The 15,724-nt window shown below is 41.4% G+C and overlaps 1 protein-coding gene across 1 annotated transcript; it reads right to left on the minus strand.

The window, feature by feature from the left end:
* Positions 1–2,715: 2,715 nt before the first annotated feature.
* Positions 2,716–8,100, minus strand: LOC141050641 (up-regulator of cell proliferation-like). The gene is made up of 2 exons (XM_073547227.1): positions 7,205–8,100; positions 2,716–6,660 (listed from the first exon to the last, which is right to left on the minus strand). Exons 1-2 carry the CDS (start codon positions 7,966–7,968, stop codon positions 3,654–3,656), a joined length of 3,771 nt encoding a protein of 1,256 aa, XP_073403328.1. The 5' UTR covers positions 7,969–8,100; the 3' UTR covers positions 2,716–3,653.
* Positions 8,101–15,724: the final 7,624 nt, after the last annotated feature.

Raw genomic sequence — 15,724 nt, forward strand, 5'->3', positions numbered from 1 at the left:
GTATCCAATTCAAATTACTAATACTGACCTACAAGGCCATCTATAACCTGTCTCCCCCATATGTCTCTGAACTAATCTCCCGATACCTTCCCTCATGTAATCTCCTGTCCTCCCAAGACCTCCTTCTCTCCTCCACACTTATTCGCTCCTCACCCAACCGCCTCCAAGACTTCTCCCGAATCGCCCCTATCCTCTGGAATTCTTTGCCTCAACAAGTCCGACTATCAACCACATTTGGATCCTTCAGACGGAACCTGAAAACCCACCTCTTCAAGAAAGCCTACAGCCTGCAATGACCCCGCTACCTCCTTCTCTTTCACTACTACCAGAGATATCACCTCATCCAACACCAGAACTCCTGCAACCCACCAACCTACTGTCTCCTTCCCCACAATCCTGTAGCATGTAAGCCCGAAAGGGCCGGATCCTCTCCCCTCTGTTTCAGTCTGTGATTGTTAGTTTGTTTACTGTAAGTGATATCTGTAATTTGTATGTAACCCCCTTCTCATGTACAGCACCATGGAATCAATGGTGCTATATAAATAATAATAATAATAATACTGAATTCTCACCAATTAGGCGATGTCTCGTGTGTGATTGTCATTGCACTCATTATTGCATTTTCTTATATATTTGTAAGTTGCAGATTTTATATAATTATTTGAAAAACTCCCATAATGGAGGCACATAACTCCGACCTATATTTTTAGCATAGGAACGACCATATTGGAAAGACAGATTGTCTGTCTTGTCTGTATACAGTATGGCAACAAGTACACGCAATAAAGCTGATCCTATCTCCCCCACCGCCTAATGATAATGAGATGGCTCTGCTGACCTCTCCTTCTACTGATGAGATGACTCTGCTGACCTCTCCCTCTATTGATGAGATGACTCTGCTGACCCAGCCCTCTAACAATGAGATGACTCTGCTGACCTCTCCCTCTATTGATGAGATGACCCCACCCAATAATGAGATGACTCTGCTGACCCCGCCCTCTATTGATGAGATGACTCTGCTGACCCTAAACTCTATTAATGAGATGATTCTGCTGATCCCGACCTCTATTGATGAGATGACCTCATCCAATAATGGTAATGAGATGACTCTGCTGACCCCGCCCTCTATTGATGAGATGACCCCACCCAATAATGGTAATGAGATGACTCTGCTGACCCTACCCTCTTGATGAGATTACTCTGCTGACCCCACCCTCTATTGATGAGTTTACTCTGCTGACCTCGCTGTCTATTGATGAGATGACCCCACCCAAAAATGGTAATGAGATGACTCTGCTGACCCCGCCCTCTTGATGATATTACTCTGCTGACCCTGTCCTCTATTGATGAGATGACTCTGCTGACTTCACACCTTAAAACCTCTTGGGCTTTACTAGCAGAAGGAATGTGTTTGTTGTAATCCCACATTCTGAGGTTTATGCATTTATTATTTTTTCTCCTGAGACTTTCTAAATTGATGTTTTAGGGTAAAAAAAATGCTATTTTTCTTCTATTTATTTTTTTTGACTGGTGAAGTGCAAAAAAACTGCAATTGTATGAGGTCATTTTTCTTGTTTACTGATTGCACAATAAACGGTAGATGACACGTTATCATTTCTGTACAGGTTGTTACTATCCCTGGGATGCTATGGTATATATGTATACATGTCTTGTTTTATGTGCTTTGTTACATTTTGCTGGCTTTTATGAAATAAAAAATAATTTGTGGAACAAATTTATTCTCTTTTTTTATCTTCATTTTTATTTTGCAAACTTAAAAAAAAAATGTTCTACCTTTTTCCATAAATTTGTATTTTTCAACACTGAAATTCTTCCAGTTTATTTCATGGACTGGTTTCTTCCCTGAAATGTCCCAGGTATTGACATATTGAAAAAATTGTGGAACACGTATTTTGGAGCAGAACGTGGATCCATAGTAATCCGATACACATAACAACAGAGGGAAACGGGCAGGAGGAAGACTGTCCCCTGGATGGGCCGAGGTGAAAATGTAATTTATAAATCAGGGATGTTTGTTTGGTTTTTTGGCAGAGTGGAGTTCACCCGAAGTCGTTTTTGAAACTCGTCTGCTCCCATAGTTCATCCTCGTCATGGGGTGAACAATTGTGTTATTTTATCAGTTCATTTTGATTATTTTTTTTTTAGTATTTAGTTTTTATTTTTTTATCACTTTTTTATATACTTTCATATTCCTACAGTTTTTGCCTAATTCTTTTTTTATAGCTCGGGAGTTGTATATACATGTGTACGTGTCTTCTATAGATTATTTATTACTTTTTTTTGTCTTTTCCTCACATGATATAAGTTGTACGGACTCAGTTTATCACTTATCATCAGCTGTATGACACCAACATCTATGAATACAAGTAGAGGATGAATATTAGAAATCGATCGCGATCGAGTAACAGCCTTCGTAATAAAGACAAATATTTCAGAATTAATCTAGAGCGGAAGTGTTGTTATATTATTATATTTATTATTTGTATATGTTATTATAATTTGTCTTATTATATTCATTATATTATATTATTTTAGAATAATATGAAAATAATATAAGTTGCAGTAATCATAATAATCATTTTTATTATTTACATTGCTAACATATTTTGCCACATTTTACAGTCATTGGAAACAATTTTAAAAGATTCAGTTTTATCAACAATTTTCTTAACAATTTGTGTAAAGTAGAATAATAATTTATATAATATATATTATTTATTTATGTATATTATATTTATATATAATATATTTCTATATAATAATTTGTGTAAGTCATAATAACCATAAGGGGCTCTCCGGCACTGATCACTTCCACACTTCCACTTTCTGGGAGACACGAACGATGGACAGTCATGGAGCATGTAGTTATCTGCAGACGTGGTGTCATTAGTGCCGCTCTCCTCCTGATGTGAAAGTGTGCAGCCGGAGGACCCCTTTAAGATGTTCACAGTAAAACGAATACACACTGAGGATTCAAACAGACAAAAACTGATAGAATGTTATGTGCGAAGCTTCCGGCTTCCACCAGCGCTTGTTTTATCTCATTTTTATCTCTCCTTGCGTTTATATTTGCATTCCACGTGAAATAACAATTTTGGAGCGTGGTTACTTCGCTCTTAATGCCGCCACGTCCCTCTGTTATTCCTCCTGAATATTTGTGAATAAATTGACTACTGGGTGTGACCATTCTCTCTTGTAAAAGGGGTGTGTCTCTACCTAGTCAGCACTGATTGGCCAGTGTCACATGGTATAGTTGGTAACACCCAGTTGTCAATAAAACTAGACTTTCCCAAAAGGAATAACGAAACACGGCTGTAAGAAATGTTGATATAAAGTGGGGGATACAATTATTTTTCTAGACAGTTGACAGGACAAAAAGCTCCCGATGCCCACATCAAACATGTCCGCCTGGTAAGCAGCAGAGTAAGTAATGAAGGGAGTACAATGGCCCCTTACACAGCTGATCAGTGCCGACAGCGATACCCCACCGATCTGATGTTGTTGATGATATGCCCTGAAAATTGCAAAATCTTTTAGGAACTAACCCCGAGACACAATGTGTTTTTCTGACTTTACGACCCAATGTCTGGCCAGTCTCAGTGAATTAGATATGGACACTCCATGTAAAGTTCTTAGATACTCTTCGATCTGAATTCTTCCTGAAGTTGTTTTTCTAATTTACTTACAAAACATTCCAGATATGAGGCCCACTGTGCAACCGAAGCTGTGACACTGTAAGGGGCGTTTAAGATGTCTCTTCTTACCCCGGACTGGTCCACTGGTAGGACTGACCACAGAGCTGACAAAAGGTCCTTAATATTCCCTCTTTTCAAGACATCTGGGTGGGTTAGCACCTTTCGAATGTCCAATGTGACCGAAGAAATGATGTTCGCAAACAGAACCTGAATCTTGCCTTGATTCGTATAACGGGTGCAGATATTCTCCAGAGTGTCTACTACCGGAGGATGGTGAATGCACCTCTGCCCACGGGGACCCCCGGAGGGTCTCATCCGGCTCCTCACTGCACACATACAGTTGGTAATGTCACTGGCAAGTCTATATTTCAGTATTTTCTTGACTTTTACTTCCACCGCCCGTTTCAGACAATCTTGACAATAGTTATGGATGATTATTTTATCTCTCAGCACATATTTTAGACAACGTTTCACCTCATCTCTTAGACGTTCCACATCAAACAGTGCGACACATTCTCTTATGGAGTCTTCTTGTATTTTCTGGAAATGTGGCATGGATTGTGCCAAGATTTTGAGCTTAAGGTTTAATGTGAACAGGTCCGTATAAGTCATGGTGTCCGCATGGATCACGTCATTGACCATTTTCAGAAGGTTCATGCAGTGCACTTCGTCATACTCTGCTTTTGATGTAATCATTTTCCAGACATATTTGTTTGACTTGTTCAGCAAGAATTTCGTGATACTGTCCCTTTTGCTTTGGTAGGCTTGATCGTTCTCCATGTTTACATTTCCATATCTATTGGCATATCCTGCACCATATGTCAAACTTGTGGGAGTGTAATTGGACAAATTGCTGATACCGTGGATCAACTCGGTGATTCTGCTTCCTTTCGTCCTCATGTCTTGTCTCAGGAGTTTTAGAAATTCCTCCTCCACATTATAGCGCAGAATCATGGATTGATATTTGGTAAGAGCCTCATTCCAGTAGAGTTCAAGATCAAATCTGCTTTCATGAAGGTCTAGTTCTTCTCTGGTGAAATCCTCTAGAATTATGTCTTTTAACCCACTTCTTAAAATTTTTATCTTCGAACACTTGACATTGTAGTTGGTTTCCAGCTTACTCTTCAGGCTTTGGATCTTGTCCTTAAACTCAGCTTCAAACTTTTTTGCTATGCGGATATTTGCGTCTTCGGAGTTACCCGTGAAATAAATCTGTAGAGATTCCATCATCATCCTCTCCTCTTCATTCAACATTCTCGATACCTTTTGGACTAAGATGTGTATATGAAGTTCACCAGGAGGATGTTTAGAGGTGTCTTCTTCTATGTTGGCCCACCACCGGCTCATTTTTCTGCACAGGTTCCATTCCAGTTCCAGAAACTTTTCATAGAGCTCAGTGTAGATGTTTCCTTCTAATATATTTTTAAATCTGAAGATGTAATTTTCGTGTTTTACAGAATTCCATAGAACCTTCATGTCTTCAGTAAAGTTCTCCACGTTGCGAAAGCTGCCGCCTTGAGACAGATCTTTTATTATTTTCAGTAGATGTTTCTTTAACTCTACAACTTTCTCACTGTAAAAAGAAGTTTCAAGATCAAATGGAGGAATAACCCAATCATCTTTCAAAATATGATATGGTAAAAAATTATCAGTTGCATCATAAAACTCAAGGAACTTGCTACTTTCTGCACCTATACAAAATATTTCCTTATCTATCGTAAGTACTTCTCCAGAAGATACTCTGTCCATTGTCTGATAAACAAATACACAATTGGACTTTTGCCCATTTCCTTTCATCCTTATTAATGCATGGGTCACAATTTGCAAAATGTTTCCCATTTCTGAGATACTTCCTAAAACCATGTTAATTATGGCAACGTCACTCAACCCAACCACCAGTGTTGCCAACTCGTTGTCATGGTGTAAGTTCTCCTCCACAGAAGCATTATGGAGAGCTTGTAGGCCTTCACAGTCGATTGCAACAAAAAAGTCACAACCCAAATCCTTCTCTTCCACCTTAATAAGACTCATTAAGGCTCCATGTGTGCATTGTCTACGGGCCACCGGAAACTGTAAACCAAACATGGTGTTCAGAAGGGTGGACTTCCCTGTACCTTGGACTCCTAGAATGGAAGTCACTCGTATTCTGCATTTCCCTTTTGTTTTGGTGCGCAGTTCAGTCTGGACATCAGTGATCCACTGCAGATATATTCTGGAAGTATCTCCATCAATGAGCTGGACTGGAATTCCTTGTAGAAGAAGATCTGCAGCTGCCTTAGGAAAATTAGCACATAGCCTCTCACCTTCTTGTGTGCTCCCTACAAGAACATCTGCTTCATACATCCATCCGATCATAGAAAACACATCTTCTTGTATCATATTATCCAACATGACGTTTGCAGAGAATTTATGAAACTGTGTCCATTTTAGGAAATATTGTTGCTCTACGAGGTTCAGGTAAGTAAATGCATATCGTAGATTTACCATTATGTCGCTGTGATTGTCTTGACTTTGATCCTTCAGGAGATCATGGATGTTATCGATTAGTTCAGCTTTGTAGTCTGCTATGCAAAGTTCTCCTTGGTGTCTCAATCGACACAACTCTTTTTCGATTTCTGCAATTTGCATTTTTTGATATTGCTGCTGTTTTACGTCTTCCCGTGCATATTTCATTGCACTTACAATATCATCAATGAGGTCTTTAGAGTATAATCTTCCATATTCACAGCCATGTTGGTTTTCATCACTATAAAAGTGAAGTTTTTCAGCTTCCACCGACATGTCGATCAATGTCATTTTTTTAGGAGATTTTTGGATGACATCCCTCAGAATAAAATTTAACTTTTCATTCAGTTTCTTGTCCGATTGCATCAGAAATTTCTGCTCATTGAGGCCAAAGTCTGAAAATAATCGTCTACAAAATTGGTTTGATTCTTGATTGATATATGTGTATACCAATGGCGCTCAAGCGTACACCCACAGAACACAAAGCAGCAAGTAATAAGACAACACACCACTCAAGTTGTCTCCATAAAATAATAATAATAAATAAACCTGATAGAAACTTGCGCTAATTAAATGTGTCTTGGTTAAATAAAGATATCTTATGAAGAAATCTATTACCTTTACTGAAGCTAAAAACTGGCGAGGCAGGGAAAAAGGTCTTCAGAATGCAGGGTGGATTTCCAGGTCCTTTCCCAATAATACTCCCCGACACAGGTATATAAAAAGTTACTGGAGCTAAAGGGTGCTACCTCCTAGCATGCCGCCGTCCCGGCCAGTGACTGGCGCGCAGCTGGAGGTGTATATCGGCAGGCTGTAAGAGTACCAGCCGCCGCTTGCAAAAGCAGGCCTGCAAGGTCCAAAAAAGCTGAAGGACCTTGCGTGACGTCACAGTCACGTGATAGATCACGTGACAGGCAAGAAAGCCCTATGGGGCGCTGATGGGGCCAGAAAGCAATGGCAAACCTACGCGTTGCGGAATTCACTGATTCTTTCTTATTGATTCTTGATTGAACTGGTCTTGGAATATGAAGTAGTAATTATTGTCACTGCCCCCGACATGTAATAAGAAGTCCCACTGTTGTTTTGTCAAATTTTCCATAAGTATGAACACAGCAGAGGACACCTTTGTTAAAAACTCAAACTGCCTCATACTTGTCTGTAAATCTCCATTTAGATTGGCCAATGCAAAAGGGTTTTCAAGTGGATTCATGTCAATTTGGTAGGCAGGGAAAAACCAAGATATTTCCACCAAACCATGTGAAATAATTCCCGGCATATCTCCCCAGTCCATCACTCTTTGCAAGCAATTATTCTTACTCCTCTGTTGAGCTGCAGTTAAAATTTGCTTCATAATCTCGGCTATAGACGTGCGTTGACTCTTGCCAAGACTTACAAAGGAAAAGACTGGCAAAGGAATGTTTACGACACTGTCTTCAGTCAATGCCCTAAGTTCAACCAACGATGGAGAAACGCTTTCCATGATAATACTTCTCATTGCCCACAACAAAAATGTGCCATCTCCTTCTTCCCCAGCTGGAAGGAGCAGAGGAACAGGGACCTGGCACATGGACATCCTTCTTATGATCTCTTGCCGTAGAAAATTGTCTGAGCAATGGAAGAGACCGCAGAGAACATCTAGAGGGTGGACAGGTCCTGATATGTTACCTGAAATGTCCTGCTGGTTAATATCAAAGCTTCTAAAAGCTTCTTGGATATTCAATGCCATGAGATGTCTTAGAAGATGCATAGGGATGTCCTTGATGGAATTTTAGGAAGCATCTGACATTCGCACATCGCAAATGATACTTTGGACGTTTGAAAGCGACAGTTTCTGTTGTATAAATGTACCCAGACCTAAATCTTCTAAAATCATCCTGAACATCGCATTATCTGGAAAAAAAAAAGTGAGAATTTTATAAAGTCATTGGGCAAAATAGGATAGTTGCTGCTATCAAAAACTGCCAACACCCCCGCCAAACCAAATTTTCTTCTCTGCCAAATTGGTGTTTCCATCATGGGTAAACTCTGAATCTGTTCATAAATCAGAACTTTGACATAAGACATCAAGGTAGGGCCTTCATCATACATGGTCAGCATGGATTGCCAGACCAATGTTAGGTCTTATGAGTGATGTCACCTAGATCGTTGTAAGACAGAATCAGATATTTGGGATTTTTTTATACTGTCTCATAAAAGATCAGTACTAGAGTTAAACCCTCACAGGGATCAGCATTTGGCCTTGTCCTTCTGGATATTTTTGTTGGACAGATGTATGAATTTGATAACCATTAGGGTGTCCATTGGAAAGCTGACCAAACCTACCAACTGGCAGGAAAAGACTAGAGCTAATACATGAGTATGGGAGAGTCCTGATAACTACAGTATAATCAGCTCTAGCTGCTGCCAGTGGTGTAGACGATCATAGACCGTGACTCACCAGCTCTCGTCTCACTCAGGAGGCGTAAAATCCGGGGAAATAAATGTGGATTTTGTTTCAAATGTTCCAAAAACTGTTGACAAGCGTCTTCCCCTCCGTCCAGTAATATGTTCAAGAGTTCTTCTGTCTTCCGCCTGGGATCATCCATCTGTTCCACAGCATTGTGCCTGAGGGTATAACGGAGCAGCACCTCAATCTCTTCTTCCAGACAGGCCAAATTTGATTGAAGAATCTTCCGGAACACTTTACGCAACCTCTCCGTAGAGCTCATATCTGGTAATAATAAGAGAACAGTTTGCTGAGTAAAGGCTTTTATTGCTTCATGTATATATACTGTATGGACCTTGGGATGGAGACATCTATTTCTTTATAAATAGTACAGTATATCACAGCTTTACAGACATCATCATCTCTGGCCCAATCTACATTTCCCATCAGTCTTTGGTGCGTGGGAGGAAACCGGAGAACGTGAAGGAAACCCACAAAACACAGGGAGAACATTCAAACTCCTTACAGATGTCATCTGAAAAGTAGTGATTGTGTGATTGAAATGAAGCAGCACTATAACCTCAATGATCAATTAAATCTGCATTATTCTCTTTCACTCAAACATAAATTTTCTTGATTGGTTGCATTGTCACACATCTATACTCTTTCTTCACTGTTTTACGCTTATGCTCCCTATTGGTAAGTTGTGTGTTTTGATGTCCTCTCACTATTCAAATTCATTTGAAAATGGCTGCTGCATTCCCTGCCTTGGCTTTTATACAGGCACTGATAGTCCCTCTTAATCAGCTGTACTATACCATGTGATGTGATAGCAAGGCATGATGGGGAAAACTGGCCAGCTACACGTGATGTCCGGTGATTCTTTAGCTGATTCAATTTTTTGAAATGTATAAAATAACAACAGCCTCTCACATATTTTTTTTAATTCTCTGGCTTAAAGACGCCATCATCCTCCTCCTCCCTTCAATGTTTTTATTCTTTTAATATATTGCAGTCATCATGCTTACAAACTTACAATTGCTCATTTTGTCCTTCTACCCAGCTATGTCTTCTCTTTTGTCCCCTCTGAAATCATTCCCCATTCACTCCTGACTCGGCTGCTCCCTCCTCCCCCTGTCACTGACTTTTGCAGTGATGACTCATGCAGGGAAAATTGACCTCCAGTTTCCACATAGAGCTTAGAAGGAATCATCTCATCAGTTATTATCCATGTGATGTCATAGACCAAATGGAAAAGAGAAGAATGATCTGGGTAGAAAGGAGGAATGAGCAATTGTAAGTGCACAGTGCTGTATAATATGATGACTGCAATATATTAAGAGGAGAACACTGTGATGGGAGGAGGAGGAGGAGGAGTTCTGATTTCAGTGAATTTCTAAAACTTTGACATAAATTTGCATTGTATCAAATTTCTCATCTCTAGTAGAAATTGCTTTTAACCAGATAAGATGGCAGCAGACTTCGGCAGTAAACCTGGTGTAAGGTGGTTCTGTCAGTGGTCGAATGGCAGTTCTAAAACAACTTCCGCAAACAGGATTGGAGCAAGCTTCTGCATTTCCCAGAGTCCTAGGGTAGCCCTGGCCTTCACCCTATAACCCTTATACAGAGATTTGGACTTACACAAGGGTCCCGGGGCGAGGACGACAGAGCCAGCTGCTGTTCAGTGGCACAGGTTGGTAAAAAGGATAGTTAGGGAGCTGGGCCAAAACCAAGAGGGCATCAAAGGTACAAAATCATCAGGCAGGAGAAACGTCAATAAATAAATCGAGGTCAAAACAGGAAAGCACAAATATAGCTCAAGAGCAGAAGACACAGACCAAACCAGGGATGCACAAGCTATATCTGGCAGCTTCCAGCAGTAAGCTGAAAGCTGAAATAGGGTGAGGTGCTTTCCAATTGGCAGAGGCAGGGAGCTGATAACTCCAGCTAGAAAGCACAAACACCCCCTCACTGCCAGACTGTACGACACTGCAGGTCTCAGCCATGCAAATCTAAGAGGCTGGACAGAGCCTTCCAGAGCCTCTGGTTTCAATGTTCTCTTCTATCACCAGCGCCACCCGCAGAATGAATGCGAAAATGTGAAAAATACCAGTAAATAATATGCCACAATAATGCTGGAAAAAGGCAGAAAAAAGTCACGTGGCCAAAAACATTGAAAAACTGCTCAGGAAATGACCTTAAAAATGATAGAAGAGAAACAGGAAAAAATGCCGGAGCTTCCTGAAAGAGCTTCCTGGGGAAACAGTCAGTGGGTTCTGTCGCTGGAATAACCGCTGTCTGCACGTATCCTGTGGGAGGAAGCCGTGTCCTGATGTATGCTATGTTATGTGGCTTTCTGACTGGACGCTGCCCAGATTGCTCCAGATTCCACTTATATAAAACATGATCTGCACTTTCTATTTTCCAACCAGACATTTTGCAAAACCTAAAGCCAAAAACCACTGAAAAGACCAAACACATGAAGAGCAGAACGGCTTAAAAATAGAATTGAATGGCACTAGCTTTCAAAAGGTGTAAAACAATTTTTTTAAGGTGTTTTTGGGGCGGACTGATTCACAATACGTAGTGTTACATAGGACTGCAGGTGACATCTACTCCATTATCTGTACTCAGAGAGTTATCACTGTGTTATCTGTGGTGTTACATAGGACTGCAGGTGACATCCACGCCATTATCTGTACTCAGAGAGTTATCACTGTTATCTGTGGTGTTACATAGGACTGCAGGTGACATCTACTTCATTATCAGTACTCAGAGAGTTATCACTGTGTTATCTGTGGTGTTACATAGGACTGCAGGTGACATCTACTACATTATCTATATGAATAGGAGGTGGATGTGCAGTACCAGTTCCACTACAAGTAGAATGAGCAGCTTGGTAAGTGTTTCCAGCCAGCGGCCACTGCCATCAACACCGATAACAATTGTTTGGTGGGGGTGCCGGGTGTCAGATCCCGACCGATCAGATATTGATGACCTATCCTAAGGATAGGCCATCAATGTAAAAGTAGCGGACAACCTCTTTAAAGGATCGACCTCCATACTGTGCCCTTCTACAGCCCTCCCAGAAGCTTCTCCCCATTCCCAGTCTTACTGGGGCCTTGTTCTCTGTAGGTTTCTCTTCTCCTGGGTGCAGGTCTTCCTTTGAGTCTTCTTCTGGGTGCAGGTCTTCCTTTAAGTCTTCTTCTGGGTGCAGGTCTTCCTTGGTGCCTTCTTTTGGGTGCAGGTCTTCCTTGCAGTCTTCTTCTGAGTGCAGGTCCTCCTTGGAGTCTTCTTCTGGGTGCAGGTCTTCCTTTGAGTTTTCTTCTGGGTGCAGGTCTTCCTTGCAGTCTTCTTCTGAGTGCAGGTCCTCCTTGGAGTCTTCTTCTGGGTGCAGGTCTTCCTTGGTGCCTTCTTTTGGGTGCAGGTATTCCTTGGAGTCTTTTACTGGGTCAGGTATTCCTTAGAGTCTTCTTCTGGATGCAGGTTTTCTTGAAGATTTCTTCTGGGTGCAGGTATTCCTTGGAGTCTTCTTCTGGGTGCAGGTTTTCCTTTAAGATTTCATCTGGGTGCATTTATTCCTTGGAGTCTTCTTCTGGGTGGAGGTTTTCCTTGGTGTCTTCTGGTTGCAGGTCTTCCTTGGAGTCTTCTTCTAGCTGCAGGTTTTCCTTTTATCCTTCTTCCATGTTGAGATCTTCCGTGGAGTCGTTTTCTCTATCTCTGACGACTCGTCTTCTGCTGTTACTTGTTTTCTTCTCATTTCTTTTCTCCTGGGAGGAACAATGAAGGAGCAGCTGCGGCTCAATAATCGCTGCCCTGTGAACACGGCGCAATCAGTAAGAACCCCGTCGGCTGGTTACATTAAACTCCGCTGCCCCTCGCTCTTTATTGACACCCATCAGTGTTGGTGCGATCCCTAATTTTAGGAGTTTCATGTTGATTACAACAACCTGATCCAAGAGCACAATGATTGGCTGTAGCGCTGTCACCGCTGCTGCCAATCAACAGCAACCATAGCCCAGGTAGAGCAGGTACAGATCAGTGTGTTAGTTTACATTTTCCTGACCATCTGGCAGCAGCTGCACAGATCTGGTTTGTGAGGTCTCAATTCACTGACAGAAAGCAGACACCTCCGCCCTGCAGATCTCCTGGGTCGGAAACTTCTGGCTCTTCTCAAAGTGAAAGTGAAAATTTCTCAGAGACGAATCAGTCAGCGCTGCCTGCAACGAAGGGGGAGGGGGATAATGTCCAGGAAAACGAAAAATATCTGAAAAGATCAAGTGAAACTAGACAGATGATACCGTCATGGCCGAAAGTGTTGGCACGCTTTATATTTTTCCAGAAAAAGTATTTCTCCCAGATTATTGCAATTACACACATTTTGTTATACACAAATTTATTTCCTTTGTGTTTATTGGAACAACACAACAACAACAAAAAAGAGAAAAAAAAAAGGCAAATTGGATATAATTTCACACTAAACCCCAAAAATAGGCGGGACAAAATTGTTGGCACCGTCAACATAACCTCTTTCCGACGTTTGGTCGTAATAGTACGCCCACATCGGAATTCCTTCCTTTGATGTTGGCTCCTGCACCGAGACCACATCTTTCCCGGCACATGTCAGCTGTTTTGAACAGCTGACATGTGCCTCTAACAGCCGCGGGTGGAATCGCGATCCATTCACTGTGGCTGTTAACCTATTACATGCCACTATCAATTTCTGACAGCAGCATTTAATGAAATCATGCCAGAAGTGCGTAACTAATCCCGCCCATCGGTGACCCCGTCATGTGATCGCGGGTCACCGATGGGTTGGCATGACAACCAGAGGCCTCCAGCAGACCTCTATGGTTGTCATTTCTGGATTGCTGTGAGCGCCGCCTGGTGCAATGATGGGCGATAAAAAGATCATATCTACACCAAAATGGTATCAATAAAAACGTCAGCTTGACGCGCAAAAAATATGCGCTCACCCAACCCGAGATCACGAAAAATGGAGACGCTACAGGTCTCGAAAATGGGACTTTTTTTTTTTACCAAAGTTTGGATTTTTTTCACCACTTATATAAAAAAGAACCTATAAATGTTTGGTGTCTATGAACTTGTAATGACCTGGAAAATCATAATGGCAGCTCAGTTTTAGCATTTAGTGAACATAGTAAAAAAAAAAAAAAAAAAAAACAACTGTGGAATTGCCCTTTTTTTGCAATTTCTCCGTAGTGGGAATTTTTTCCCTGTTTTCCAGTGCACAAAATGTTAAAGCCAATGGTGTCGCTCAAAAGTACAACTCTTCCTGCAAAAAACAAGCCAGCATATGGTCATTTTGACTGAAAAATAGAAAAGTTATGGCTCTGGGAAGAAGGGGAGCGTCAGGAGGTTATGAATTATTATCCATTGCTCTGGGAACACAACCAGAGCTGGCCTACTGCTCCTCCAACCATTGGTTTCTGTGAGGCCAGGTCCTGCATGCAGTCCCACTCTTTCTCTGTGTATTTCCACCCCCCTTCAAGCAAATGGTCAGTTTTATTGCCTGCCATCACTAGCAGAGCTGAATGCGTTTTCCCTCCAAAAACCTCTTTGTCTTATAAGCAACACTCTCAAAGTCAGATTCAATAATACACATTAATCCAAGAAACATGAAAATTAGATTTCCAGGATCTGGGTACTTGGGGTTACGCATGGCAGTGTTTTGCGGCATTTAGGGCTATCAGAAACCTGGGAAATGAATTTCTGCCCACCAGCAAATCACAGACCTACCGTGTGTGGACTCTACAAAAACGGTAAATAGCAAGGGAAAAAATAATGCCAAAATTGTTGGCCTGTGAGCTTCCAGGCCAAAGATATGAAGGAAAGGAGTTATCGATAACTTTCAAAGATATGGGTACCTCTCAGAAAACAGCCCATATGTGAGGTCAGCAAAGTGGGAGTTCTTAGTTTTATGACCGATGCATAAAACAGGAACGTCCATCTTTGGCATTCATTCAGAGCCAGGAGAGACAGCTGGACACCATGCTGGGGTTCTGGATCATTTCTTTGGGATCTCTCCTCCCCTTTATTGACAAGTCATACCTGCTACTGAGATTTAGTAAGTTTTTGTATTTTCATCCCATTTATTTCAGAACTGTTTGTACATACTTGTATTTTGTCTCTTTTGTAATATCTTTTGTATCTTTTGTAAACACTGCCGATTCTTCCGGAGTAAAATTATAAATTTGCTAGCTTCGTTCTTCTTCTTCTTCTTCGATCCGACACGTACTCCACGCAAATTCACGATAACAAACAGGTGTCCGATTCACCTATAAGGGTATATGCAGATGCTGCGGATTCTGCTGCGAATCCGCAGCGGGTTTGCCTCTGCGGATCTGCTGCAGATCCGCAAACATTGTACAGTACAATGTTATCCAATCGGTTTTCAAAACCACAGTGCACATGCTGTGGATTTTTCCGCGCGGATTTGCTGCGGTTTTAAATCCGCAGCATGTCAATTCTTTCTGCGGATTCCTCAGCGGTTTGACATCGTGATAATATATATGAATCTAATGAAAATGTAGAGTCCCTGTGGGTAGAGATAAGGGGAGGGGGGAAAAATAATAAATTACTGATAGGGGTTTGTTATAAGTGTCCAAAAATAATGGAAGCAACAGAGAATATCCTCATAAAGCAAATAGATGAAGCGGCGACTCAAGGAGAAGTCATTATTATGGGGGACTTCAACAACCCTGAAATACATTGGGGAACCTGAACCTGCAGTTCCAGCAAAGGTGATAGGTGTCTGACAACGATGAGAGACAATTACCTTTCACAACTGGTTCAGGACCCAACAAGAGGGGGCACTGCTAGACCTAATATTAACCAACAGGCGAGACCGCATATCAAATGTAAGGGTTGGGGGTCACTGGGGGAATAGTGATCACAAATTAATAAGTTTTCATGTATCCTTTAATAAGATGTGTAGTAGAGGGGTTACAAGGACACTAAACTTCAGGAAGGCAAATTTCCACCGGATGAGAGATGATCTTGGTGCAATTAACTGGGACGATGTCCTGAGACATAAAAATACACAAAGACAATGGGA

The sequence above is a fragment of the Dendrobates tinctorius genome, unplaced genomic scaffold (genome assembly GCF_039654945.1).
Source record: "Dendrobates tinctorius isolate UK_male_01 unplaced genomic scaffold, ASM3965494v1 ptg000152l, whole genome shotgun sequence".
NCBI classification, from domain to species: domain Eukaryota; kingdom Metazoa; phylum Chordata; class Amphibia; order Anura; family Dendrobatidae; genus Dendrobates; species Dendrobates tinctorius.